The sequence below is a fragment of the Pelmatolapia mariae genome, linkage group LG7 (assembly GCF_036321145.2).
Source record: "Pelmatolapia mariae isolate MD_Pm_ZW linkage group LG7, Pm_UMD_F_2, whole genome shotgun sequence".
Taxonomy (NCBI): Eukaryota; Metazoa; Chordata; class Actinopteri; order Cichliformes; family Cichlidae; genus Pelmatolapia; species Pelmatolapia mariae.
The window spans coordinates 56,849,656-56,876,699 of NC_086233.1; the positions used below are offsets into that span (position 1 = coordinate 56,849,656).

Genomic DNA, 27,044 nt, shown 5'->3' on the forward strand with positions numbered 1-27,044 from the left:
TTCTGTTTTTCTATTATCTCTTCTTTTTTTGTTATTTTATGGTGAGTTTCTCCCACTTGGTGCTCAAGTCTCTCTAACGCTTCCTTGAGATCTGCGTTCTCTTTCTTTTGTTCGTTTCTCTCACTTTCAATCAGTGACAGCTGAGCAGCAATGCTGCTGTTCTGCTTGAGGAGATATTCTTCTTTTTCCATAAAGTCATGGTGCATCGTCTGAATGGTGTTAACCTGCTCCTGCATTTTGGCCTCCAGAGATTCCACCTGTGACTGTTTTTCGTCCTTAGCCTGTCTCACCCTACACTGAAGAATAGATATTTCTTTTTTCAGCTCAACTATCATTTCTGTCTTGTGATCTATTTCTCTATTCTGTTTTTCTATTATCTCTTCTTTTTTTGTTATTTTATGGTGAGTTTCTCCCACTTCGTGCTCAAGTCTCTCTAACGCTTCCTTGAGATCTGCGTTCTCTTTCTTTTGTTCGTTTCTCTCACTTTCGATCTGAGACAACTCAGCAGCAATGCTGCTGTTCTGCTCAAGGAGAGATTCTTCCATTCCCAGAAAGTCATGGTGCATCGTCTGAATGGTGTTAACCTGCTCCTGCATTCTAGCCTCCAGAGATTCCACCTGTGACTGTTTTTCGACCTGAGCCTGTCTCACCTGACATTGGAGATTGCATATTTCTTGTACCTGCTTAACTATCAGTTTCTGGTTTTGCACTATTTCCCTACTCTGTTTTTCTATTATCTCATTTTTTGTTGTTGTTTCAATATGAGCTTTCTCCACTTGGTACTCAAGAGTCTCTAAAGTTTTCTTGAGTTTTGCGTTCTCTTTCTTTTGTTCGTTTCTCTCACTTTCAATCAGTGACAGCTGAGCAGCAATGCTGCTGTTCTGCTCAAGCAGAGATGCTTCCTTTTCCTGAAATTCATGGAGCATCATCCGAAGTCTTCTAACCTCTGCTTGCAAATTTTTATTCTCTGCAACAATTAGAGCTTCGAAGTCATCTGACTGTTGAGTCACTCTTTCAAGCTCAACCATGCTTTCTGTAAAATGGAAATTCTTTTCATGCACGTCTCTACACTTGTGTTCACGCTCATCTTTAAAGCGATAGTAATTTTTTTTGTAATAATTCTTTTTGCGCTTTAGGGTGCTCAACTCCAACTGGAGTTCTTGTATTTTCATTTGATGGTCCCTAGGCTCCGATATTTCTCTCTCCACTAACCCATATAGTTTGTGTGATTCCGCTGGAATCTCTCTGTCAAACTGTGAATTATTAAATGTTTGGTGTGACATTTCTTTAAATGTTTAATGCAAAGTGTCGACAAGAAAAAATGTTAGCTTAATTGTTTAAATTTAAAGATAGTCCCTTTCTGAAAGGTTTCTGGTTTGCAAAACACAACTCGCTGTCTCTGAAAATGCTCCAAGTAAAACTGTGTTTGCAAAGGTGAAGAGGGGGTATTTAAGGACTTTTGTGGCCGCACATTTGACGTCAGCGCTCTTTGATCCTTTGATCCTTTAGAACGTGATGTCACGGCAGGGGGCGTGGTCAGGATTTTAGGTCGAGGCGCCACATTAGCAGGCGAAGCAAATGTTTGCTGTGTTTTTCGGTCATATTACGGTACGGAGCGAGCGCTCGCAAAAGTAACTCGGGATCTCGCAAAAGTTTTGCCACAAGAGGACATCATCCACATGCAACAATACAAAGTACGAAGAAAATTCCGTAAGTGAAAGAACAAGACAGCATAAAACACCGGGGTTGAGAAGGCGAGTAACTTGTTGAAAAACACTTGTTGTATATGCAAGCCTTTAATGTTAACTCTTGTAAATATGTTCAGGTTAATTAACATAACGGGTTAAGTGCACATATGTTTTGAAATTTCATAATGTTATCTGGCTGTGCCGTTACCATGGTAACGTGGACGTCACTGTAGTACATCCTTTTACTCTTGTGAGTCATGTAGGCTGAAAATAAAGAGGTGTACCTTTTTTCAATTTCTTAAAATCTATTGACTTTGCAGACTTTTTAAAAAACATTTATGATTTTTAATAGGCTAAGGTAAAAGATTGAAGAAGAGTCTCATAAACTTGAAGGGTTAAGGTGTCTGCTGTCAGTTAATGCAGTACTTCCTCCTTCAGAAAGCCGACCTAAATGGATTACTATTGATGGTTTCCTGCTCCCATTGTCTTCAGCTAATGGCTTGTCCACACCACATATGCAGTCCATACACGAGGAAGCACCCCAGATTGCACAGGTAAGATGGATCAATTCAGGCAACCATGAACACCTATCTTTACAGACTGAAGAGATGCCAAATTGGCATGCCATTTTCTAAGGATATGGCACTTTGTAGGTCCATTTGAATTAAAAGGATATTTTCAATTGAGAGACTATTTCGGCGTTTAAAATTAAGATAAAATTAAATAGGAAATTTAGTCTTGAAATTATTTACATAACACCATAGTGACACATTATTTTGGTGTAACTATTGTCTTCTCTACCTGTTTTGAACAGAAGTGAGTCCTCTCATAATCAGCATGTAAAGAACACTTGTATAATTTTCTGTGAGGCATAGTAGGAGCTCCATCAGGCCAAAATGGTAATGTTATATATAAATTGTCAGTGCAACCATGGTTTGGGAATGGAGAGACAACTAAAATGAGACAAATAAATTTCAAACATATTCAGAACATTGATATTTTGGAATCTGTATAATTCATTTACATTTCTTATGGAACATGCATGTTTTTTTCTTGTACCCAGGAACATGGACTGAATTTCATCGCACAAGTTTTGCCTTTAAATTCAAGCAACCAACTTTCCCCATCAAATTCAGGAGATCCACAGAGCCCCCTACGTGTGTCAATTCGCAGGATAAAGGTTGTTGATGATCTTTTGGCTGTATTTATGGACAGTAGCATAATGAATGTGTCTTTAAAGATGAACTTTGTAAATGAAAATGCTGTTGATGATGCTGGGGTGTCAAGGAAGGTTTACACTGCATTTTGGGAGCAATTTTTGGAACAGTATGAAGGTGAAACTGAACGAGTTCCAAGGCTGAAGCCAGACTTTTGTGAGGCTAAAAGGCAAGCAGTTGGGCAGATATGGGTGAAAGGCTTACTAGATCATGGTGTCTTTCCTGTGAGGCTGTCAAAGGCATCAGTTGATGTAGACATTCTGATTACATCGTTTCTCAACGATCTCCCTCCCTCGATCAGCTGTTGAGAAGGCTCTCCAAGGCACATTGGATGAAAATGATGAAGAGGACCTGCTTCACCTTTTTACAAGGATGGGTTCCCACTTCCCACCACCTAAGAACAACATGCATCCTGCCATTGAAACAATAGCTCATAAGGCCATTCTCAAAGAGCCAAAGTATATAATGGATTGCTTCTCCACACCCAAGGCACGTCTGCAGCTGAAACTGTCAGACAAGGAAAGTGACTTGTCTCTGTATGAGACAAAGAAGGCCACAGGCAAAAGAGTAGTGCAGCTATTTGAAACAACAAAATTGATGCTGTCTCACGGAGAACAGACAACCTTTAACCATCTTCAGCATTATGTCAAAAACACTGATGAAACAAAGCTGAAAAAATCCTGCACTTCTGCACAGGATCTCCTGTGATCTGTCTTGACAAAATTTTGGTGTGTTTTAATGTTGAAACTGGGCTCAACGGAAGGCCTGTTGCTCATACCTGTGGAGCTACCCTTGAAGTGCCATTTACTTACAGTTCTTATCCTGAATTTTGCACCGAGTTCGACAATATCCTTTCCAGCAATTACTTTGAAATGGACATCATTTGAACTTGATGTGTGTACTAATGGTTACAGCTGTAATTGTTATATGTATGATTATCCTTGAGTTCATAAATTCTGTCTTTTTTTATTTATCATTGAAGCATTTGATACATTCAGCCGTATAGTGAGCAGTCATCAATTTAATTTTCTGATGGTTGTATGTTACCTCAGATTTCACAAGGACTTTTTCTTGTTTAAAATGCTTTGAAAATGACTTTTCCTCTGCTAATGTGTTTCCTCTTTTTTGATAAATGAGTTCAAATAAAAGCAGCTCCAGTTATTCAGATATTTTAAGATAAAATAATTTTTTTAACTGTTCTCCATTTTCTTCCACGGTCCATATTCTTTAGTCCATCCATCTCTTAAACGTTAATGTTGATTCAGAACAAAACCCTTACTTCAGCTCGATGCTGAGAAACTGAACATTTTAACACGGGGATCTAAGAGGGCTGGCTGGCTTTTGACTCCAGCACACCAGAGACTGACCAGAAACTGATCGCTCCTGATATGAGCGTCACTTATGGGTGCCGTAATAGCATTTGATCTTCTGATGAGGTCACATCTCCACTTTCTCCCCCCTCACATTTCCAAAATGAGCTTCTTCATGAATCATTTATTTTGTGGCCACACACCGTCCTGACTTCAACATGATTTCAGCATAAAACGTTCCTGCTGGTGAATCATCAACAGTGCTTATCACGCATGACTGATGTAGTAGAATAGAATTAATAGAATTCATGCATCATCTTAGTAAGAATTTAATGTATCAAATGAAGGATATGTTTGGAGAAAGAGTTTCTAACAGTGTCTTTTTGTTCCTTACAGTGGTTAACTGTGTAACTTTAACATCTCAAACTTTAAACTTTCAAACCACCAGATTTTTTTAGCATTAAACAAAAAGCTGTTTTTAATATTGGCTTTTATTTCTCCATATAAAATGAAACAGAAGCTTTTCAGGTATCTTGGAGGCATTTGTGATGAGATGAAAAGATGTGGAAATCTGTTCAGCATGGCTTATTTCTGTGTGTCCTCAAGTGGCAGACCCAAAACACCATCCACATTTTAGGATTAGGATTTCACTTTATTGTCATTACACATGTATAAATACAGATAAGGGTGGAATGGTAGAATAATTGGGCTGTTTATATCACCCGCTGCAGTGCCTTGCGGTCAGCAGCAGATCAATTCCCATGACAAAGTGGTCAGGATTCTACAGCGCATCCTGGTATTACCTCACCCTGTGAGGATTTTAATATGTCAGATTATATTCTTTTTTTTTTTATACATTTGTCAACAGAACACAAGTTTCCACTGAAATCACAGAAAACATACCTGCCAGAATCCTTTGGTTGTTCCATATCCACCTGCACAGGAAACACCGGCAGGAAGACCAGGCCAGTGTTTCTTACAGACCTTTGGTTCAATGACAGACACGTCCACCACCATCGGCTCATCAACAGGTTCGCCATCAGTTTCAATTTTCCCCATCCAGCCATAGAATAGTAACACATATAGAAACATATTTTCATGTAAAAACTCTTTTAAAAATATAATTATTCTACAAATACATCACATGAAACTGATGCTGCTTTCAATGATGTCATTACCATGTTCAGGATGAACTTCATGAACAGGAAATCTAACTCACAACCGGTCACAGTGTGCAGCAGTGAGCACAAAGTCTTCAGTGATGAGGAATTCTCCACAGACATGTTGACCCTTGTTATTCTGCACTGATCCCATGTAGGGTATCGAGTTCTCCAGAGCTTTTGTTCCATGAATAATTCCTGTTGCAAACTCTGGTAAATAAAAAAAAAAGAAGATGATAAAGTTAGTGTGCCGTTTACAGCTGTAAGATAAATCAGGTATGTCTTTGATGTCTCACTGATGCCTTGTAGACATGGTAAAACAAAGAAGAAACTTGTGAAGACAGTGCATGGTGCCAGCAGGAAACTCAAACTGTCCTTTACTCAGTAGAAAGACTTTTATACATCACGCGTCTTAGTTTGAAGGCTGGTCTATCGTTATCATCTCGACTTCCTGTAATGCCAACCTCTCTGCAGTGCAGGTTTGATTTACCATTATCTAATGTCAAAAGGGGGATGGTGCGTTACAAGGCAGCGAGAGAGACAGAAAGGCAGGAGAGTTCAGGTAAGAGTTGGATTTTAAATAGAGGGACTGTGACTGAAAGAGAGAGAGAATTAATGTAAAGTCCCAGTCAAAAGTTTAAGACCACTTGAAAAATGGCCAAAAAAATAATATTTTGCATGGTTAGATCTTAACAAAGTTCCAAGTAGAGTTTCAACATGCGACAAGAAGAAGTGGGAGTGAGACAAAGCACTTTTTGAGCTTGCAATTTATGGAAAACAACGCTTACACTGAACCAGGCTGACAACAGACTGAAAAGTCCTCTTTCCCCAAAATTATTATTTTTTAACAGTTTTGTGAATCAGTTTTATTTACTTGAGCATGGCGAACATTTCTGTTTAATAAACAGTCAGAAAGTTAACATCCAGTCTACATGTGCATGAAAAGGTGTCATTTTGAACACCAGTTTATTTTTGGGGGGTGATTTAAATGTGTCACATCTGTAAATATGAAGGCAGGGAGCTTATTTACAAAAACCAGCTTGTATCAAACAACAGGCTGAGGGTTTGAGGGGGTTACTACTAGCACATAGAGGCCTCCTCTGTGCTACGATAAGCCAGCCAAACACTGGCTGTAGCTTCAGATGTCCTGCACAAACATGAGAGGCAGCAGTGCTCTTATAACACTCAGCAAGAAGGTGAAGATCAAAACTCAAAAAACTATTTTTGAGTTTATTGCTGTTTATTGCTTTATGTCCTCCTTTTAACTTTTTGTCCCTTGCATCGTATCCTTTCTAGGTTTTTAATGACGTTTGAGTTTTGTATTCTTCATGTATGAGTGTAGTTTTACAGTGGTTTAAAGACCCATCTAAGAATGGGCACAGTAAGAAAGCCTAGGCTACATATGTGCTTCTAGAAAGTGCTGCAGGAACAAACCTGAAATGCCTGAAATAAGTTTGCATTTTGCACTTACTGGTCCCTTTTCTCTCAAATCCTGTGGGTTATATTTTCTGAACAGTTCACAAGTTCTGTGGGTAAGTTACAAGTTACATTTTTGAGAGGTGGAAATAAAGCAAGTAAAAAGTAGACATAAAGCGAAAAATAGAGCAATCTACTAATAGTATTTCCTACATGAAAACTCTGTACAGAGAGGGTGGTAATCTCAAATCAGTTTCAGTAAGCATATTGTACATTAAACAGACAGTGATTTATCACATTGTACATTCGAAGTGAGGTGAGGTAGTGTTGTATTATTTTAAGCGTCCAGTGTTTTGTTTTGCCATCAGTCTGACTGTGGCAGGGAAGAAGCTGTTGAAAAACCTTGTTCTGTGTGTAATGATCCGGTCCGCTCTGTTGTGTCTCAGATTGTACAGTTTTTGTGTCTCAGCAGAGAGTGAGCTGGATGGTGTGAGTCCCAGATAATTCCCTCTGCTCTTTTTCGGCAGCATTGTACGTACAGAGACCATTGAAGGAAGTTTTGTCCCTATGATCTCTCTGCAGTCTTTATGACTCTTTGCAGAGCCTTCCTCTCTGCCTGTGTGATGTTCCCATACCAAACAGTGATGCCTGCAGTGAGGATCAGTCCTCTGTAAAAATAAGTAAATAAAAATCATGGGGGCGTCCTCTGACAGCGTGTTGTGCCTCAGGTAGAATTGGCCCTATATAAGTGTAATATTAGTTCTGCTTTTCTTTTCATGAGTGGAGCTGGACACAAAGAGCAGAGCGAACACGCATGATTAGTGTCATGTTCTTGTTCTTTTGCATGTTCACCTTATAACTGTGTGAGGTCTCTCTGCATACTCAGACTTCCTCCCACAGTCCAAAAACTTAATTAGTGATAATAAACTGGTCAAAGGTGTGAATGGTTTTCTCTGCTGATCTGGGAATCTGAGCAGAGCTCACCCTATGACAGCTGGCTCCAACACAACCCCAAACTGGACAATGAGTCGGAAATTAGATGGATCCACTAATATAAGAGTAAAAGCTTAAGCTTCTGCCCCAAAGGTAAATGTAAATAAAACAATACAGTCTACTTCTTGTATATTCTTAAAATAAAACCAAATAATATACTCTAAAGTATAAGACTAAAGTATTTGCTATATTAGAAGAGTAGAGTTTGCTACTCCCTTCACAGAAAAGTGCAAACCAGACTGAACCATAACAAAAGTTGGAGAACTGAGTGCAGAACTGAGGAAGGGTACAAAGGTCATTCAGTGTCAGCTCATCAAATGTCTCCCACCTGACCATGTGAGATTTTCTTGAAAAGTGACACTACAGCTAGATAAAAAGTTGTTCCTTTCATATTAAAGCTTTAATGTCTATTAAACATGTAAGGACGTTCCCCTTCACTCTGCATCTCTATGAGCTAACAGCCTCCACGCTAGCGTTAGCATCTCTGTGCTTGTGCTGCTAGACTTTCGGTCCTTTCCGGTCTTCATACTCACAGCTACGGTGTTGACAGGAGCCGCCAGCTCCTGTGGAGTCATGTCGCTAAACTGTCCTCCCAGGACCTCCATGGTGTAAAGTGGCGTAAACCTCAATGGTTTACTCCACTGCTAACACACAAAAACCTGTACCAACCGTCAGTGTTGACATCTTGCAAGCGTGACTCCTTTGTGTTGCACTCTAAAACGTCCGTACGACCGGAACCAAGAAAAGCATTCCGATTCTGTAACTCACAAGGACTGTATCGTTCTACTTTTTAAAAATTACGTCATATAATATTGTATTGTGACGCACAGTTACTCACAATTGCGTCACAAAAAGTAACTGTGCGATGCAAAAAACAGTACAATGAGACTTTAGAATCTTTCCTTTCTTACTTATTGGAGTTATTTATTTAATCTAAGTTCATATTCTCTCTCTCTCGCTCTCTCGTGTTTTCTTTGATGAACTACTGTGATAAAATTTTAAGAAGAATGAATGGCACGTGGTTCATTAGACTTAAGTCAGATGTCCTGCTCTAGAAGTGACATCTCCAGTTTCATTATTGACTGATGACTCCTCTACTTCTGGATCACCTATCAGTGCATTGAAAATATTTTGAAACCACCATTACTAAAATTTAACCTTGACTTCATTAATGTCAATCTAGTTAACACAAAAGTTAAACAGTAACAGTTAACTCACATTGTTTTGCTGGTGTAACCGTATTTATATGATTCCAGTTTTGTTATCTATGCATTTTTCTACACGTTACTGACTCCATGGCGCCCTCTTAGAGGTAATGTCAGACACAATACTGTGTACAATTACTGTGCATTAACATCCATGTATCTACTATACTGGGATATTTAAAAACACTATAAATGATTGACATATTAATTAAATTGCAATTCCATTTTATTTATATAGTGAAAAATTTTAACCTTTGGGTCTTGGAGGGTTGAGCTTGGCCTGCTATGATTGATGTAGGAAGCTCTTTGCCCAACTGATTAACATTCCCAAGGCCACAAGGTGGTCTAGGACGTTGGCTGTTGCTTTTTCTGTCTCCTTTAATCAGGAGATGCAGATAAGCAAATCATCAGGGATCTTTATTCTCAGCAGGATTATTGAGGTCAAGGATGGCCTTGTCACCTCGTAAAAATCCAACTGGCAAGGGACAGGCCGAAGGGGAAGATAGCAAACTGATGTACACTTCCCAAAAGGTGAAATGCAGAAACCTTCTGTGTTCAAAATGAACTGGCACATGGAAGTAAGCGTCATTGAGGACTACTAAGGTGAACCACTCTCCTGGAGTGATGGTCTGCAGGACATTGATATAGTATCTGGAATCAAGAAGTGGAATCAAATCCCGTTCATTATCTCTGATTGCACTATTATGATAGCCCTTTTGCCCAGTAGTATATTTCCTATGACAAGCCCAGTGTCTTCACAGAGTGTGACAGAAGTCACTTTCTCTGAAAAGGGTGGGATCGATGACGAAACTGCAGCTTGTACCCCCGGGACATTGTTATCAAAACCCACTTATAGCAGCCCTTCATCTCTCACTGAGAATGGCAAAACACTGCAATTAGTTAGACAAAGCGTGTCTCAGGTGCCCCACTAACTTGATATCTTGTTGCCAACTAAGCAAGTGTTTAAGGCCAGGCAATCCAGACAAGAATTCCAGCAAGCTGCAGGAGGACACCTGAAACTTCCACCAACTTACTTATGTCAGTATACTTAAATGTGTTAAATTCTAATACCTGAGAATACCTAGCTGTGCACAGGGTTCTCAGGGAGAGCAATATTGAAAGATATTGAGAGACCTGTAGCTTGCTACTGTCAACAACCTTCTACTGCTTAGAAGCATTTCTTATTTGGCTTTCTGTTTTTCTTCTTTTTTTTCACATATAGTGTATATACAGTGTAATGACTGTGAATGCTTCTATGCTGGTAATGTCAGGGCTCTGTGTGCGGGCAGGCGGAGATGAGGATCCAAATGCAGGACTCGAACACAGAATTGTAACTCAAAACCTCAGCTTTATTGCTGGAGAAATTAAAACAAACTGAACAAGGGTACCAAACACGGCATAAACCACACAGGCATAATCCGATGGTACGACGCGACACTGAGCAAGGGCAAACACAGGGCTAATATACACAGGGAAGTAATCAGGGAATGGAAAACAGGAGGGAGACACAGCTGGGAGAGATTGGGGCTAATGAGTCAGGGGGGCGAAGCTGGACACACTGACATAAGACACAATCCTTCAAAATAAAACAGGAAACAATAAGATAAGATAAGATAAGATAAGATAACCTTTATTAGTCCCACACGTGGGAAATTTGTTTTGTCACAGCAGGAAGTGGACAGTGCAAAAGTTATGAAGGACACTTAGAATAAAATAAAATAAGAATAAATACAGTACACAACTGTACAGAATAGAATAAAAATAGAATACTATATACAGTAGAATAAAATAGAATAAAATATACAATAGGATAAAAATAGAATACAAATGCTATATACAACAGAGTGAAAAATACAAATACAAATACACACTAAACTAAGGCACGGACTGGACAGAGAGAGACAGACTAGACACTGAACTAAACCAGCAATAAACACGAGAACACAAAACCTAAGAACTAATCCCTAAACAAGAATAACTAAAACATAGATTAATAATCACCATCATCATCATAACCAACAAAAGCACCACAAGAGAATAAGAAAACAATCCATAATGCAAAAACACACCAAAACATAACAACTCAAAATACTGGGTCAAACTGACCCAGAACCGTGACAGGTAAGGAGATGTCATTTCAGGACTTAAACCAGACTCTAAGAAATTGCTGTCTAATTTTGCGATGTTGCGAGTAACAAACTGGGTTCAGTTTGGAGGTTGAAGAGGAACTTTCCCTCGCCAGGCCGACAGCCGTCTGTGCCACAGTTTATCTCATGCAGCGCAGGGCTAAATTTAAAATTATTAAATACTTAAGACAATGTATATTCTTCTATGACAACAAAATACAAGTGTTCATTTAAGCAAATAAACAGAGCCGTAAGAGATGTTTTCAAAAATTGTTGTCTTTATTTTGATTTGCCGCTAACAAATCTTTAAAAAAAAGAATTGTAGCTTTTGTAGTGCTTCCTACTATGTGAACCCCTCACCAGAATGTTGAAGTTTTTTAGTTCAAGCAAATTAAACCCCAACAATCAAATGATCCCCTGTGAGCAAGCACTAGGCACGGTGGAAAGGAAAAACTCCCTTTAAACAGGAAGAAACCTTTGACAGAACCAGGCTCAGGAAGGGGCAGCCATCTGTCACGACTGGTTGGGGGGTGAGAGGCAAAAGAAAAGAAAAATGAGAGCACAAGTTAGCTATATGTTGCTCATGTTGTCTAACATGAACAGCGTATGGTTTTCTGGGCTGTGGATGAAAAGCAGTCCATCATTACTAGTCTTTAAAAAGGGACTAATCGATCATCAAGGTAGCAATATGGTTCAAGGAGGCCATAGACAGAGTCAAACAGGCAATCGCTGTTAAGCATTGAAAAGCCCCAGTAAGCTGCAGGTATAATAAGGCCTACTGCAGCAACACCTAAACCTATTTTAAGTAGGCGTTTGGCACCATGACGCCATGAACCACTACTACTCGGAACCGCGTCAGGAGATGGTTCTGAGACAGGAGAATCGAGCTCTTCGGGTTGAGGACCAAGATTCTCCTGTGTCGGGACCACATCAGGAGATGGTTCTGAGACTGGAGAAACAAGCTCCTCAGGTTCAGGAGCAAGATTCTCCTGTGTCGGGACTACGTCATTAGATGGTTCTGAGACAGGAGAAACAAGCTCCTCAGGTTCAGGAGCAAGATTCTCCTGTGTCGGGACCACGTCATTAGATGGTTCTGAGACAGGAGAAACAAGCTCCTCAGGTTCAGGAGCAAGATTCTCCTGTGTCGGGACCACGTCATTAGATGGTTCTGAGACAGGAGAAACAAGCTCCTCAGGTTCAGGAGCAAGATTCTCCTGTGTCGGGACCACGTCATTAGATGGTTCTGAGACAGGAGAAACAAGCTCCTCAGGTTCAGGAGCAAGATTCTCCAGCTGCAGAGGTTCACTGGTGATCTTGTGAACAGCAGCTAATATTTCTTCTTCCTCCTCTCTTCTCAGCTCATCTTTAAGATTATTAATGATCTCTCTTTTCATTTTTAGATGTTCATAAAGTTCATCTATGAGATCTTGGTTATGCAGAATTTTGAAATTCTGCTTTTTCATTTTTTCTTCAAGCCAAAATATTTTTTGTGTGAGACTTTCTGCTGTCTTTTCTTGATACTCAAGATTGTGTAAATGTTTCTTGAGATTTGTGTTCTCTGTTTTTAATTTGTTTATCTCAGCAGCAATGCTGCTGTTCTCCTTAAGGAGACATTCTTCTTTTTCTTGAAAGTCACGGTGCATCCTCTGAATGGTGCTAACCTGCTCCTGCATTTTAGCCTCCAGAGATTTGACCTGTGACTGCTTTTCATCCAGTGCATGTCTCACCCGATGCTGAAGAATACAAATTTCTCTTTTCAGCTCAACTGTGAGTTCTGTCTTGCGAAATATTTCCCTATATTGTTTTTCTATAATCTCTTCTTTTTTTATTGTTTTATGGTGAGCTTCTCCCACTTGCTGCTCAAGTCTCTCTAAAGCGTCCTTGAGATCTGTGTTCTCTTTCTTTTGCTCGTTTCTCTCACTTTCAATCTGAGACAACTGAGCAGCAATGCTGCTGTTCTGCTCAATGAGAGATTCTGCCTTTTCCAAAAAGTCATGGTGCATTGTTTGAATGTTCTTTTCCTGTTCCTGGAGTTTAGCCTCCAGAGATTCCACCTGTGTCTGATTTTTTTTAGCCTGAGCCTTCATGTGTTTAAGCTCATCTCTTGACTGATGGAAATTATCTTTATAATAATTCTTTTTGAGCTTTAGGGTGCTCAACTCCAACTGGAGTTGTTGAATTTTCATTTGAAGCTCCATAGGGTCAGGTATTTCTCTCTCCATCAACCCATACAGTCTGTGTGATTCCTCTCGAATCTCTCTGTCAGACTGTGAATTATTAAATGTTTCATGTGACATTTCTTTAAACGTTTATTGCAAAGTGTCAACAAGAAAAAATGTTTACTTAATTGTTTAAATTTAAAACTAGTCCCTTTCTGAAAGGTTTCTGGTTTGCTAAACACAACTCGCTGTCTCTGAAAATGCTCCAAGTAAAACTGTGTTTGCAAAGGTGAAGAGGGGGTATTTAAGGACTTTTGTGGCCGCAAATTTGACGTCAGCGCTCTTTGATCCTTTGATCAAAGGATCACAGGACAGCTGTGCGTAATTCTGCGCATGCTCAGAGAATACCCATTGAGATGCACGGTTTTGTTTTGAAATTTTTTTTAAATACCCTGAAAACAGTCCAAACAGTGTTGCCAACTTAGCGACTTTGTCGCTATATTTAGGGGGTTTTCAAACCCCCTTAGCGTCGTTTTTTTTCTAAAAAGCGACTAGCGACAAATCTGGCGACTTTTTCTGGTGTTATTGGAGGCTTATTTATGACGACTTTTGACGCTTGTTGCACTTACTCTCAACAAGCAGCGGGTGCTGCCGTGGGCACCTCGCTCGTGCCAAAGCGCTCACAGGCGGAGGATAGTCCTCCTCCAGCCGCTATCAGGGCAGGAGATGTTCACGTGCGTCCAAATTGCAAATGAATCGCGCACGAGCAAAGCCGCCGCTCCCGCACTGACTGTAACGCAGTCAATTCTTCTTTTACTGTTATGCTGTTTTGTGGATCACAAGGTTTAAAACTACTTGTAAACACACACACACACACACACACACACACAAAGTAACTCCACCCTAACCTGCAGCTGCAGCGCAAATAACAACGAAAATTGTTTGTAAACGTGTCCTGGAGTTTACAGGTGCAGACAGTGCAACAGCTTCCAGGTCATTTATTCTGCCAATATGGCAAGAAGGTCATAACTGCTTCAAGCACTGTCTATATGATCTGGTCAGAGAGGCTGACTGCATCACCACTGATGATGAGTACTAGCGGTTCTGAGACAGGAGAATCAAGCTCTTCAGGTTGAGGACCAAGATTCTCCTGTGTCGGGACCACATCAGGAGATGGTTGTGAGACTGGAGAAACAAGCTCCTCAGTTTCAGGAACAAGATTCTCCAGCTGCAGAGATTCACCAGTGATCTTGTGAACAGCAGTGAGAGAAACGAACAAAAGAAAGAGAACGCAGATCTCAAGGAAGCGTTAGAGAGACTTGAGCACCAAGTGGGAGAAGCTCACCATAAAATAACAAAAAAAGAAGAGATAATAGAAAAACAGAATAGAGAAATAGATCACAAGACAGAAATGATAGTTGAGCTTCAGTGTAGGGTGAGACAGGCTCAGGTCGAAAAACAGTCACAGGTGGAATCTCTGGAGGCTAGAATGCAGGAGCAGGTTAACACCATTCAGACGATGCACCATGACTTTCTGGGAAAGTTGTTGCATGTGTATGATATCCTCTTGTGGGACCTCTCTTGACCGCAGGAAATGTTCTAAATCCTCCTCCATTTCTGCTCCGTACCATACCGCACCCTTCAACAGAACCGCCATCAAAAAGTAGCGGGATCTTTTGCGGGCGAGATCCCGAGTTACTTTTGCGAGCGCTCGCTCCGTACCGTATGAATAATATGACCGACCACACAGCAAACATTTGCTTCGCCTGCTGGAAGCAAATGTGGCGCCTCGACCTAAAATCCTGACCACGCCCCCTGCCGTGACATCACGTTCTAAAGGATCAAAGGATCAAAGAGCGCTGACGTCAAATGTGCGGCCACAAAAGTCCTTAAATACCCCCTCTTCACCTTTGCAAACACAGTTTTACTTGGAGCATTTTCAGAGACAGCGAGTTGTGTTTTGCAAACCAGAAACCTTTCAGAAAGGGACTATCTTTAAATTTAAACAATTAAGCTAACATTTTTTCTTGTCGACACTTTGCATTAAACATTTAAAGAAATGTCACACCAAACATTTAATAATTCACAGTCTGACAGAGAGATTCCAGCGGAATCACACAAACTATATGGGTTAGTGGAGAGAGAAATATCGGAGCCTAGGGACCATCAAATGAAAATACAAGAACTCCAGTTGGAGTTGAGCACCCTAAAGCGCAAAAAGAATTATTACAAAAAAAATTACTATCGCTTTAAAGATGAGCGTGAACACAAGTGTAGAGACGTGCATGAAAAGAATTTCCATTTTACAGAAAGCATGGTTGAGCTTGAAAGAGTGACTCAACAGTCAGATGACTTCGAAGCTCTAATTGTTGCAGAGAATAAAAATTTGCAAGCAGAGGTTAGAAGACTTCGGATGATGCTCCATGAATTTCAGGAAAAGGAAGCATCTCTGCTTGAGCAGAACAGCAGCATTGCTGCTCAGCTGTCACTGATTGAAAGTGAGAGAAACGAACAAAAGAAAGAGAATGCAAAACTCAAGAAAACTTTAGAGACTCTTGAGTACCAAGTGGAAAAAGCTCATATTGAAACAACAACAAAAAATGAGATAATAGAAAAACAGAGTAGGGAAATAGTGCAAAACCAGAAACTGATAGTTAAGCAGGTACAAGAAATATGCAATCTCCAATGTCAGGTGAGACAGGCTCAGGTCGAAAAACAGTCACAGGTGGAATCTCTGGAGGCTAGAATGCAGGAGCAGGTTAACACCATTCAGACGATGCACCATGACTTTCTGGGAATGGAAGAATCTCTCCTTGAGCAGAACAGCAGCATTGCTGCTCAGTTGTCTCAGATCGAAAGTGAGAGAAACGAACAAAAGAAAGAGAACGCAGATCTCAAGGAAGCGTTAGAGAGACTTGAGCACCAAGTGGGAGAAACTCACCATAAAATAACAAAAAAAGAAGAGATAATAGAAAAACAGAATAGAGAAATAGATCACAAGACAGAAATGATAGTTGAGCTGAAAAAAGAAATATCTATTCTTCAGTGTAGGGTGAGACAGGCTAAGGACGAAAAACAGTCACAGGTGGAATCTCTGGAGGCCAAAATGCAGGAGCAGGTTAACACCATTCAGACGATGCACCATGACTTTATGGAAAAAGAAGAATATCTCCTCAAGCAGAACAGCAGCATTGCTGCTCAGCTGTCACTGATTGAAAGTGAGAGAAACGAACAAAAGAAAGAGAACGCAGATCTCAAGGAAGCGTTAGAGAGACTTGAGCACCAAGTGGGAGAAACTCACCATAAAATAACAAAAAAAGAAGAGATAATAGAAAAACAGAATAGAGAAATAGATCACAAGACAGAAATGATAGTTGAGCTTCAGTGTAGGGTGAGACAGGCTCAGGTCGAAAAACAGTCACAGGTGGAATCTCTGGAGGCTCTGCAGCTGGAGGATTTTGCTCCTGAACCTGAGGAGCTTGTTTCTCCAGTCTCAGAACCATCTCTAGATGTGGTCCCGACACAGGAGAATCTTGCTCCTGAACCCGAGGAGCTTGTTTCTCCTGTCTCAGAACCATCTCTAGATGTGGTCCCGACACAGGAGAATCTTGCTCCTGAACCCGAGGAGCTTGTTTCTCCTGTCTCAGAACCATCTCTAGATGTGGTCCCGACACAGGAGAATCTTGGTCTTCAACCCGAAGAGCTCGATTCTCCTGTCTCAGAACAACCTCCTGACGTGGTTCCGACTAGTGGTTCATGGCGTCATGGTGCTAAACGCCTACTTAAAATAGGTTTAGGTATTGCTGCAGTAGGCCTTATTATACCTGCAGCTTACTGGGGCTTTTCAATGCTTAACAGCGATTGCTTGTTTGACTCTGTCTATGGCCTCCTTGAGCCATATTGCTACCCTGGTGATGGATTAGTTCCCTTTTAAAGACTAGTAATGATGGACTGCTTTTCATCCACAGTCCAGAAAACCATACGCTGTTCATGTTAGACAACATGAGCAACATATAGCTAACTTGTGCTCTCATTTTTCTTTTCTTTTGCCTCTCACCCCCCAACCAGTCGTGACAGATGGCTGCCCCTTCCTGAGCCTGGTTCTGTCAAAGGTTTCTTCCTGTTTAAAGGGAGTTTTTCCTTTCCACCGTGCCTAGTGCTTGCTCACAGGGGATCATTTGATTGTTGGGGTTTAATTTGCTTGAACTAAAAAACTTCAACATTCTGGTGAGGGGTTCACATAGTAGGAAGCACTACAAAAGCTACAATTCTTTTTTTTAAAGATTTGTTAGCGGCAAATCAAAATAAAGACAACAATTTCTGAAAAACATCTCTTACGACTCTGTTTATTTGCTTAAATGAACACTTGTATTTTTTGTCATTGAAGAATATACATTGTCCAAAGTATTTGATCATTTTAAAATTAACACTGCGCTGCATGAGATAAACTGTGGCACAGATGGCTGTCGGCCTGGTGAGGGAAAGTTCCTCTTCAACCTCCAAACTGAACCCAGTTTGTTACTCGCAGCATCGCAAAATTAGACACAGCAATTTCTTAGAGTCTGGTTTAAGTCCTGAAATGACATCTCCTTACCAGCATAGAAGCATCCCACCAAGCATTCACAGTCATTACCCTGTATGTACATTGTATGTAGACTGTATGTGGAAAAAAAGAAGAAAAACAGAAAGCTAAATAAGAAATGCTGCTACGCAGTAGAAGGTTGTTGACAGCAGCAAGCTACAGGTCTCTCAATATTCTCTCCCTGAGAACCCTGTGCAGTCCAAAGCTAGGTTTAAGGCACATGTGTCAAAGTCAAGGGCCGCGGGCCACATCCGGCCCGGCGTACATTTATATCCGGCCCGCGAGATCATTTTATATGGATGTACTATTATTGTTATGCATGGCCCGGCGATATGAGGCGCTAATAATATACAAACTACAGATCCCATAATGCAGCGCTGCAGCCTCCTTGCTGAACTCACGGCTAACCGGGAACATTCCCGCGTCAATCAAGTCAAACCTCTGTTATTGTGAAGCTAGCCGCTCACAATGGTGGAGAGAAAAGTTGATTCTGATAACAGAGCCTTTCAGCGCCAGAGGGAGACTGAATATATGTTTACAGACATTGCTGGTAAACCCATGTGTCTTATTAGTGGAGTTAATGTGGCTGTAATTAAGGAATTTAAGTTAAGACGGCACTACAAGACAAAACGTCAAGATAAGCTGAAAAACCTAAATGCAGAGCAAAAGCTACAGAAAGTAGAAGTCTAAAGAAGAATCTGACATTTCAGCAGACTTTTTTTCACCAGAGCAAAATCACAAAGTGAAGCTGTTGTGAAAGCAAGTTTTATTGTAGCAGAGGAGATAACCAAATCAGCCCGGTACCACTCTGAAGAGCTGCATGATGAAGCTGTGCGACGTCTTGTGTCCAGGCAAAAGGCAGATTTTGGCAAATGTGAGCCTGAAGAGAAATACGATTGCTGATCGGGTTTGTGAGATGGCCACTGATTTAAGAACACAGTTGTGTGAAAGAAGCAAAAACTTCATTGCATACTCTCTTGCTGTGGATGAAAGTACAGACATGATGGACATTGCACAGCTGGCCATCTTCATCCGTGGAGTGGAAATATTGAACGTTAAATCGATGCACGGGACAACGACAGGAAAAGACATTTTTTAAAACGTATGTCAAAGTGTAACCGACATGAAACTGCCCTGGGACAAACTTGTTGGACTTACAACAGATGGAGCGCCGGTGTTGTGCGGTGAAAAAAGCGGACTAGTCAGCAGGATGCGAGTAAAGATGCAGGTGGAGAACTGTACCGGTGAGTTAACAGCATATCACTGCATCATACACCAGGAAAGGCTGTGTGGTAAAGTCCTAAAAATGGAGCATGTAATGATCACCGTAACGCAAACCGTAAATTTTATCTGAGCTAAAAGTTTAAATCACCGTCAATTTCAGTCTTTTATGTGGGAAATAGATTCAGAGTTTGCCGACATTCCATATCATACAGAGGTCCGTTGGCTGAGTTGGGATAAAAAATTCTATATAGAGTTTTTGAGCTCAGCAAGGAAACCTGTCAGTTCATGGACATGGCATGTATGATGCGGTGAAGGCATTTCAAGTGAAGCTGTCACAAATGCACAGTGTTGGGCAAGTTACTTTGAAAAAGTAATTCAATTATAGTTACTAGTTACTTCTTCAAAAAAGTAACTGAGTTAGTAACTGAGTTACAATATCCTAAAAGTAATTAATTACTTGAAAAGTAACTATTGCGTTACTTTAAAAAAAAAGTTTAACCCTCTGGGGTCCAGGGTATAACTGGCCATTTTAACTACTTTTGATTTTCCCTCCACATTTTACCTTTAAAAACTATTTACTTTGCCTTGTTTGGTATCATCCTTTTCAGCACAACCTCACGTGTCTGAATTTACAGTCATGTTTTCATTTTGTCATACTGTATTAACACAGTTGATCTAAAATCAGACAAAAACCATAAAATCAGAGTAGAAAAAGTTATATTTTTAACTGTAACAACCACAAACATCTTTAATGAATCATATTTCATAACTTTAAATGCAAATATAAATTGTCAATTTTAAAATCCTATGCACAAGATTACTTTTACCCTTTTTTAAAATAACCATTTCAAACTATTTACAGAACAATCAGCTGTTCTGCATTCAGTAAGATGCCACACAAATTATTTGTGCCACTCCAAATATTTCTGTCCACTATAAAGGAGAACATCACAGCCTGATACCTGCAGGTCTGACAGCAGCAGGTGTATCACTCCTGTTTTCTACCTGGAGACAGCAGTCGCCTCATTGTTCTGACACACAACACAAAACTATCCACAACACTACACACTAACTACACAAGACAACACATTAACTACACACTCCAAACACGCTAAACGTCACAAATCTCTCACATCTCAAAACTCGCGCTCTCTCTTTTTCTGCTCTCTCTCTCTCTCTCTCGCCGTCACTCCTAAAACTTCCGCTGTTTTTTTTTTTGTTTTGCTCATAAGCAGAGAATGCTTGCTAGCGCTGTCCTTAGACAGTAAACGTGACGAAACTATTGAGGAAAAAACGCCGCGTATATCTTGTTTATCATGACTCTGGTTTTACGTGGCCTATCAACATAATTTATAAACTGGTATATATCACCTTGTTGCTTTGTCTTTAAGTGGTCATGTGATTGGCTTACCACGACTACTTTATTCTTCCTCAGTCAAACAGCAGCACTCATGCGATTGTTTTACCCCCTTAGCTCCAGGTGTTGTGCTAGACAGTGATCGTGATTTTCGCGTCCGCGGGAGCGCGCAGCTGCTTAAAGCTGTAACGTCCAGATTACTTACGTAGTCAGCTACTTCCGTGCAACTGATATAAGATGCGGTAAGCTGAACACAGCTTCAACCGTCTGTTTGTTGAAAAATAGTAACGGACCGCGTTTCCTTGTTAGTAACTGTAACGGCGTTGTAACGATTGGAATAGTAATTAGTTAGATTACTCGTTACTGAAAAAAGTAACGCCGTTACTTGTAACGCCGTTATTCCCATCACTGCAAATGCACCAGTGCAACCTGCCTCACTTTCCCTGATGCCAAATAATGTTGAACCAAGTCAGCGGACTTTGCTGAACTGCACCAGTGCAGATTCAGATGGAGCTGCAGTGTAATGATACACTCAAGGCAAAGTACGACACTGGCCCGCACAGTTTATTAGTTCCATTCCTGAAGCAATGCTCCGTCTACATGCGGCTCGAACCTTGTGTATGCTTTCATTTATTTTTTCTGGGGTTTTTGGCAGCATGTTCATATTTCTAACTTCCATAATTTTGACAGGATATATTTTTATGAAGAGCAAAATATTTAAAGTTTATTTTTTAAGTGTATTTAATCTGGAATAATATTCCTATCTGTTTTTATTCATATTTATGTTTAAAAACATTGTTTTAGTGTGTTCAATAAATGTTTATCTTCTTTGGCCCGCGACCTAAAGTGCGCCTTGAGTTTTGGCCCCTTGTGCAATTGAGTTTGACACCCCTGCCTTACATGCTGTCAGTACACGCAGGGTAATAATGGCATGGACACACTTCCTGTCCAAGCCTGCGGGGCAGTCAGGCTTGGACAGGTCCTTGCAGGTCCTACCCTTGTCACCTGCAAGAGTGACAAGGGTAGGGATGTTGAGCACGATACAGATCAGGACTGTGAGTTGACGTGTCAGATTTGAAGAGGGGAGCCTCTACTCTGCCAATGGTTTCATAAGTGCCGGTGCCAAAGCCTGCATATAAGGCATGTGGTTGTCACCTCTCTTTACTGCATTCTTATTGTGAATGATCCACGAGTTCATCACACCAACAATGATCATGCCATAGAAGACGCAAAGGGGCCATTTCTTGGTTTTTCTTCCACAGCCATGTGAGTGCACATCTGGTCAAAAGTATCAACACCACCTTTGCTTGGTTTTAAAATCCAATCACTTCAGGTTTTCAGTGGGTCCTATGCTTGGTTGTCTGTGCATGGATGACAGGAGCAGGACAACCTTCTTTTTTGAAGCAGGGAGGAAGGACACATGATTTTCTTTACTTTTCATCACTTGCGGGATCTCCCTTTTGTTTGCTTTTACTGTTCCCACAAGGGTCATGCCACAGTTCTATGTTCTATATATATTACATTGAATAAATGTAAATAACTAGAAAGACTTGTTTTCTAAAGAAAACTGTGCAAAATAAAAATGTTGAACTCCAAAATAACATTTTATTGAAAGCTACTGAGGTCACAGTGATCTTGAAATACATGTAAATGTCCTTTGCAGTACATTAGGCAGGTCAGTTCCGTATTAATGAGGCCACGTATTGCTGAACAAAGATTAGTTTTGATCAGAAGTAAATAAAATGATGGATCACATCAGTGCGCGTGCTGCCTGACATGTCTGCCGTTGCTGCTGAGCAGTTTGGGGTACGCTGTCCCGAGTGAGCGCCCGTGTCTGATCACCACCAGCTCCATCTGACACTGGTCAATGTTGACCACAACTGTGGTGCTTCTCTCCGTGTTCATGAGGAAGACGATGGTGAAGACGGCCATCTCAAACTCGGGGCTGGTGCCGATGAAGGCGCTGCCAACGGGCTTCACCACACCGTGCCAGCTGAACTGGAGGTTGAGAACGTGGTCATCTTGATCAGGCTGTGACAAAAGCATGAACATTAATGGATATGTTACCAACGAAGGAAATGAATCTCTTCTGTCTGGTGAACTGTTATTCTTACCAAATCATGCTCCCTGGCCTTATATCCTTTGTAGTCCAAGTGTTGGTTTTTCTCTTGCAGGTAGAACTGGACCCAGTTGTGAAAGCCAATGATTTCTGTTCCTGATTTTGTCTCGCCAACAAACACATGTTCAAATCCACTGGAGTCCAGGCTGGTGATGATCAGTTTAAGAACAGAAACACACATACTTCTTACCAAAGAAATGATTATTAAATTATAGTGTTGCAGAATCTCATGGATGAATTTAACAACTGGACAAAGTTAAAGCGGGATGGTTGGCAGGAGGAGATCTCACCCTGTGTTTCTCTGCCTGTGGTAGAGGTGGAACCAGATCAAGTTGAGCTGTTTCTTGAACAGCCTCAAGTCAGAGCTGGATTGACCTTTTCTCACCAGGTACTGATGAGCCCGCTGTGGCGAAACATCATTGATGATATTTACGAATCCAAACTTGACTTGTCATAATAACAATAATGTTATTATTGTGATAATAACATGAACAGATGTATTTATGTCATTATTTTGAGCTTTTACACTTAAAATAATTATAAAAACGTAAAAGGTGTTAAAACCCTGATGCTATCTTGGAATAAAGCACTTTTGTTCATATAATTACAACATTTAACTCTTTAAAAAACGAATCATACCTCTATATGTTATGTCAACACTATATTTAATCTACTTTCTAAGAGTATCTTTTGGATGAATATGTCTTTAATTGTTAAATTAACATATTAAATAGTTAATCTAACTAAGCCCTAAAGATGGAGTCATGAGACTTTTTGTCCAAATGTTACCTGCAGTCATCTGGTTCATCCATTGGTGCAAGTTTCGTGTGTTTAAGAACAGGGTGCAGTGAGGGTGGAGTTGAGTGTCAGGGTGATTTGTGACAGCAGGGTAGCAGCAAGAGAGAAAGGGAAGGTTTACAAGATGGCAGTGAGACCTGCTGTGATGTATGATTTGGAGATGGTGGCACTGCCACCATGGATGGAGAAGATTACAAATGAGTACATCAGGGGGACAACTCAGGTTGAGCAGGTTGAGATGATTTGGACATGTCCAGAGGAGGGATACTGGATATGTTGGAAAAACTGATGCTGAAGATTTAAAGAGGAAGAAGGCAGAAAAAGTTCACTGATGTAGTGAAGGAGGACATGCAGAGGGTTGGTGTGACAAAAGAAGATTTTAGAGATTGGGTGAGATGGAAGCGACCCCTAAAGTGAGCAAGATTCGATTCAAATACATTTTATTTTTATAGGACAAATCACAACACCAGTCACCTGAAGAGGTTGAATATTGTAATGTAAAGACCCTGTCTTGGTTGACACGCCTCTACCATGTTGCGTGGAGGTCAGGGACAGTACCCCTGGATTGCAGACCGGGGTAGTGGTTCCCATCTTTAAGAAATTGGCTAAGAGGGTGTGTTCCAACTATAGGGGAATCACCCTCGCATAGACCTCCTTCCTGGGAAGGTCTATGCGAGGGTGCTGGAAAAGAGAGGCCGTCCATTAGTTGAACCACAGATACAGGAGGAACAATGCGGTTTTCGTCCTGGTTGTGGAACACTGGATCAACTCTTTATCCTCTCGAGGACACTCGAGGGTGCATGGGAGTTTGCCCAACCAGTCTACATGTGTTTTGTGGACTTGGAGAAGGTATTCGACCGTGTCCCTCGGGGTGTCCTTTGGGGGGTGCTCTGGGAGTATGGGGTGTCTAGCCCATTTCTATGGGCCATTCAATCCTTATACAATCGTTAGAAGAGCTTGGTCCGCATACCCAGCAATAAGTCGGACTCGTTCCTGGTGGGTGATGGGCTCCGCCAGGGCTGCCCTTTGTCACCAATTCTGTTAATAATTTCTATGGACAGAATTTCTAGGCGTAGTAAAGTGGTGGAAGGATTTCACTTGGGTGGTCTCAGAATCTCATCGCTGCTCAGAGTAGAGCCACTGCTCCTTCACATTGAAAGTAGCTAGTTTAGGTGGTTAGGGCAACTGACAAGGATGCCTGGGTGCCTCCTGGGTGAGACGTTCTAGGCATGTCCCACTGGGAGGAGGCCCCATAGCAGACCCAGGACACGCTGGAGAGATTATATCTCTAGGCTGGCCTCGAAATACCTTGGTGTTCCCCCAAACAAGCTGGAGGAGGTGGCTGGGAAGAGGGAGGTCTGCTTGGACTTGACTCTGCTTGGGCTGCTGCCCCCACGACCCAGCCCTGGATAAGCGGAAGAAGATGGATGGATGGAAAGACCCTACAGAACAATAAGACGACCACTGTAAGCAATCACTTGGCTACAGTTGGAAGGGAAAAAAGGACTTTAAGTGGGAAGAAACCTCCCAAGGAACCAGGCTCTGGGAGGGGAAGCCACAAGTGGTTGGGGATGATAATAAACTTTGTGCACCTCACCTATCTGTGTTCTGTTCTGTGATGATTCTGTGAATCATATTGTCTTTAGCTGGTGTTAATAAAGATTCTTTTTTTTGTTTTCTCATTTAAACTTTGTGAGAAGAAATCCTCTAATATCTGATGTCATTCTCCATTTTCTTTCTGGCTTCTTCATGGTTGCAAACCTGAGTGTGCCCAGAGTCAGAGGAGAGGAGAGGATGAGATGCTGTGCTGTTGCTCAAAAGAAAAGACCCGGCGCTGTTGGAGGGGTTATTGTGAGGAATTTGTCTCATGTGTCCCCACTGAGATCTACACATAAAGGTTCACTAAAAAGCGTGGCTTTCTTCCACCTACAAAAAGTACATCATGTCCACATTCCTGCAGCAATCCCCTTCTGGGAGACCGCTGAGGCCAGAGCGACATTCCACAGCTGCACACAGATGTTATTTTGCCTCTGTAATGTCTTGAAGTAATGTGTTCAGAGCAGCAGTACAACAGGAAGAACATAAAACTCCCTCTACAGTTCAGCTGCAGCCTCAAAACCATGAACTGTAGGAAACAATAGAAAGTTGTGCAATACCAAAACAAATTCTCTTGTTGCTGTGAGGAGACATTCAGACTGACACTACCAGGTTTCTCCAACAGAATGGAGTAACTGAAGTGCTCAAATGTAAACTTTCTGCTCGACAGAGCTTGTTGTGACACATACCTTCATGACTTTTGTCTCTAAGACGGCGTCCAAGAAGAGATCCAACTCTGTGAGCTCCTCTGTGGTGACTTGTTCCGTCACGCCAGTAGACCGCTCATAGTTGTCCAGGAGTGTCATAAAGCCTGCGAGCCCAGAAATCCCATTTATTACAGTGATGACTGCAAACACGATCTGAATGTTTAAGCTCAGAGTGCTCACAACTACACACTTACTAGAGAAAGTGGTTACATTTCTCAGTTTGCTCTCATTAACGTTGGAGAAGAGCGGCTGCGAGGCGTGATCCTGCACCGTGAGGCTGCCCTGACTTACAAAGCTTGCTCTACCCTAGGCAGTTCAAACACAGAACACGTCTTTGTACAAGCACAAGACACAGCAGGCGCTAAATAAACTAGAAAAGATTTCTCACCTGAACAGAGATCGTGTAGTCTATCCCAGGTGTCATGCGATTCACATCCAAACTCCACAGCTCATTGAGAATAGCTGACAGCTCCTGGTTTACAGCTGGTCTGTTATAGAAAGTGTTAGACTGAGGCTATGCAAAAATCTGGCAGATGCACACACAAATAGAGGAAACATCAGCAGAGTTTGCTTTATACCACTGTACCTTGATCCATTCAGTCCACTGAGGAACACTGCAAGGAGCAGAAATCCACAGAACAACCTGCACATAACAGATGTGAAAACATTTTCTGTACATGGGAAAAGCAGCAAAGTTCTGACCTGTATTCAGCTGCCCGTGCAACAATGTAAACAACCTAATCTTCAGTCAGTAAATAAAAATACAAACCTCGCAGACATGACGCCAAATGAAAGTGTCCACTGTTTCAGCCTGGACTGCAGCAGAGTACTCACACACAGCCTGTCTAAAGGTCCAGCCTCCACCCAGAATCTTGCAGGGGCCTTTCTGAGACTGAGACCCACTTTTAACCACCAGATGGCGCCTCATTTCAGGGCACAGCCTCTCTCTATGGTTTTGCATGAACTTTTACTAAAGAAGTGATACAGCGATGCAGCTTCAGGTGGTTTTAATTTTTATTTTTTATACAACTTAGCTTATAAACCATCACATACTTGATGCAATTTCACATCAGGTCCCATCCAGAGTCTCAATAAAAAGGTTTTTCACGTATTGTTTCAGTGTAAAGGGGGATAAGAGAAGGGTAGACTCATTATTCGATGAGTAGGTAAAGTAGGCTGTGCAAATGTAAGGTGAAATGTAAATCTAGGGAAAGGCAGGGGTCTATGACTTGAACACAAGGGGGGTGTACTGAGCTGTCAAACAGCAGAAAATGTTTTCTCAGAAATGAAATCCTCTCTGCTTTAATATTCAACAAGATGCTAACATTAAAAGTTAACGGCCTAGATTAAATTTAGCTCTATGGGAAAAGGTTAATGGTCTCACTCT

The 27,044-nt window shown here is 41.2% G+C and overlaps 1 protein-coding gene and 2 long non-coding RNA genes across 5 annotated transcripts; 1 reads left to right on the plus strand and 2 right to left on the minus strand.

Annotated features, from left to right (window-relative positions):
• The first annotated feature begins 1,420 nt into the window (after positions 1–1,420).
• Positions 1,421–5,187, plus strand: LOC134631509 (uncharacterized). Of its 3 annotated transcripts, XR_010573717.1 has the most exons (4): positions 1,421–1,754; positions 2,127–2,242; positions 2,752–2,868; positions 5,084–5,187. It is a non-coding gene; the product is annotated as an uncharacterized LOC134631509 (long non-coding RNA). The 3 variants fall into 3 exon arrangements; XR_010573716.1 differs by lacking the exon at positions 5,084–5,187 and having other exon boundaries at positions 2,752–4,668; XR_010094410.1 differs by lacking the exon at positions 5,084–5,187 and having other exon boundaries at positions 1,421–1,710; positions 2,752–4,668.
• LOC134631508 (uncharacterized) lies at positions 4,835–8,489 on the minus strand. Its single transcript, XR_010094409.1, has 3 exons — positions 8,318–8,489; positions 5,119–5,585; positions 4,835–5,024 (listed from the first exon to the last, which is right to left on the minus strand). It is a non-coding gene; the product is annotated as an uncharacterized LOC134631508 (long non-coding RNA).
• Positions 8,490–22,015: 13,526 nt separating this feature from the next.
• On the minus strand, positions 22,016–26,529 carry endouc (endonuclease, polyU-specific C). The gene is made up of 8 exons (XM_063479912.1): positions 26,427–26,529; positions 26,244–26,300; positions 26,046–26,145; positions 25,852–25,963; positions 25,640–25,761; positions 22,847–22,959; positions 22,552–22,702; positions 22,016–22,468 (listed from the first exon to the last, which is right to left on the minus strand). The coding sequence occupies exons 1-8, from the start codon at positions 26,435–26,437 to the stop codon at positions 22,193–22,195; spliced, it is 942 nt and encodes a 313-aa protein (XP_063335982.1). The 5' UTR covers positions 26,438–26,529; the 3' UTR covers positions 22,016–22,192.
• Positions 26,530–27,044: the final 515 nt, after the last annotated feature.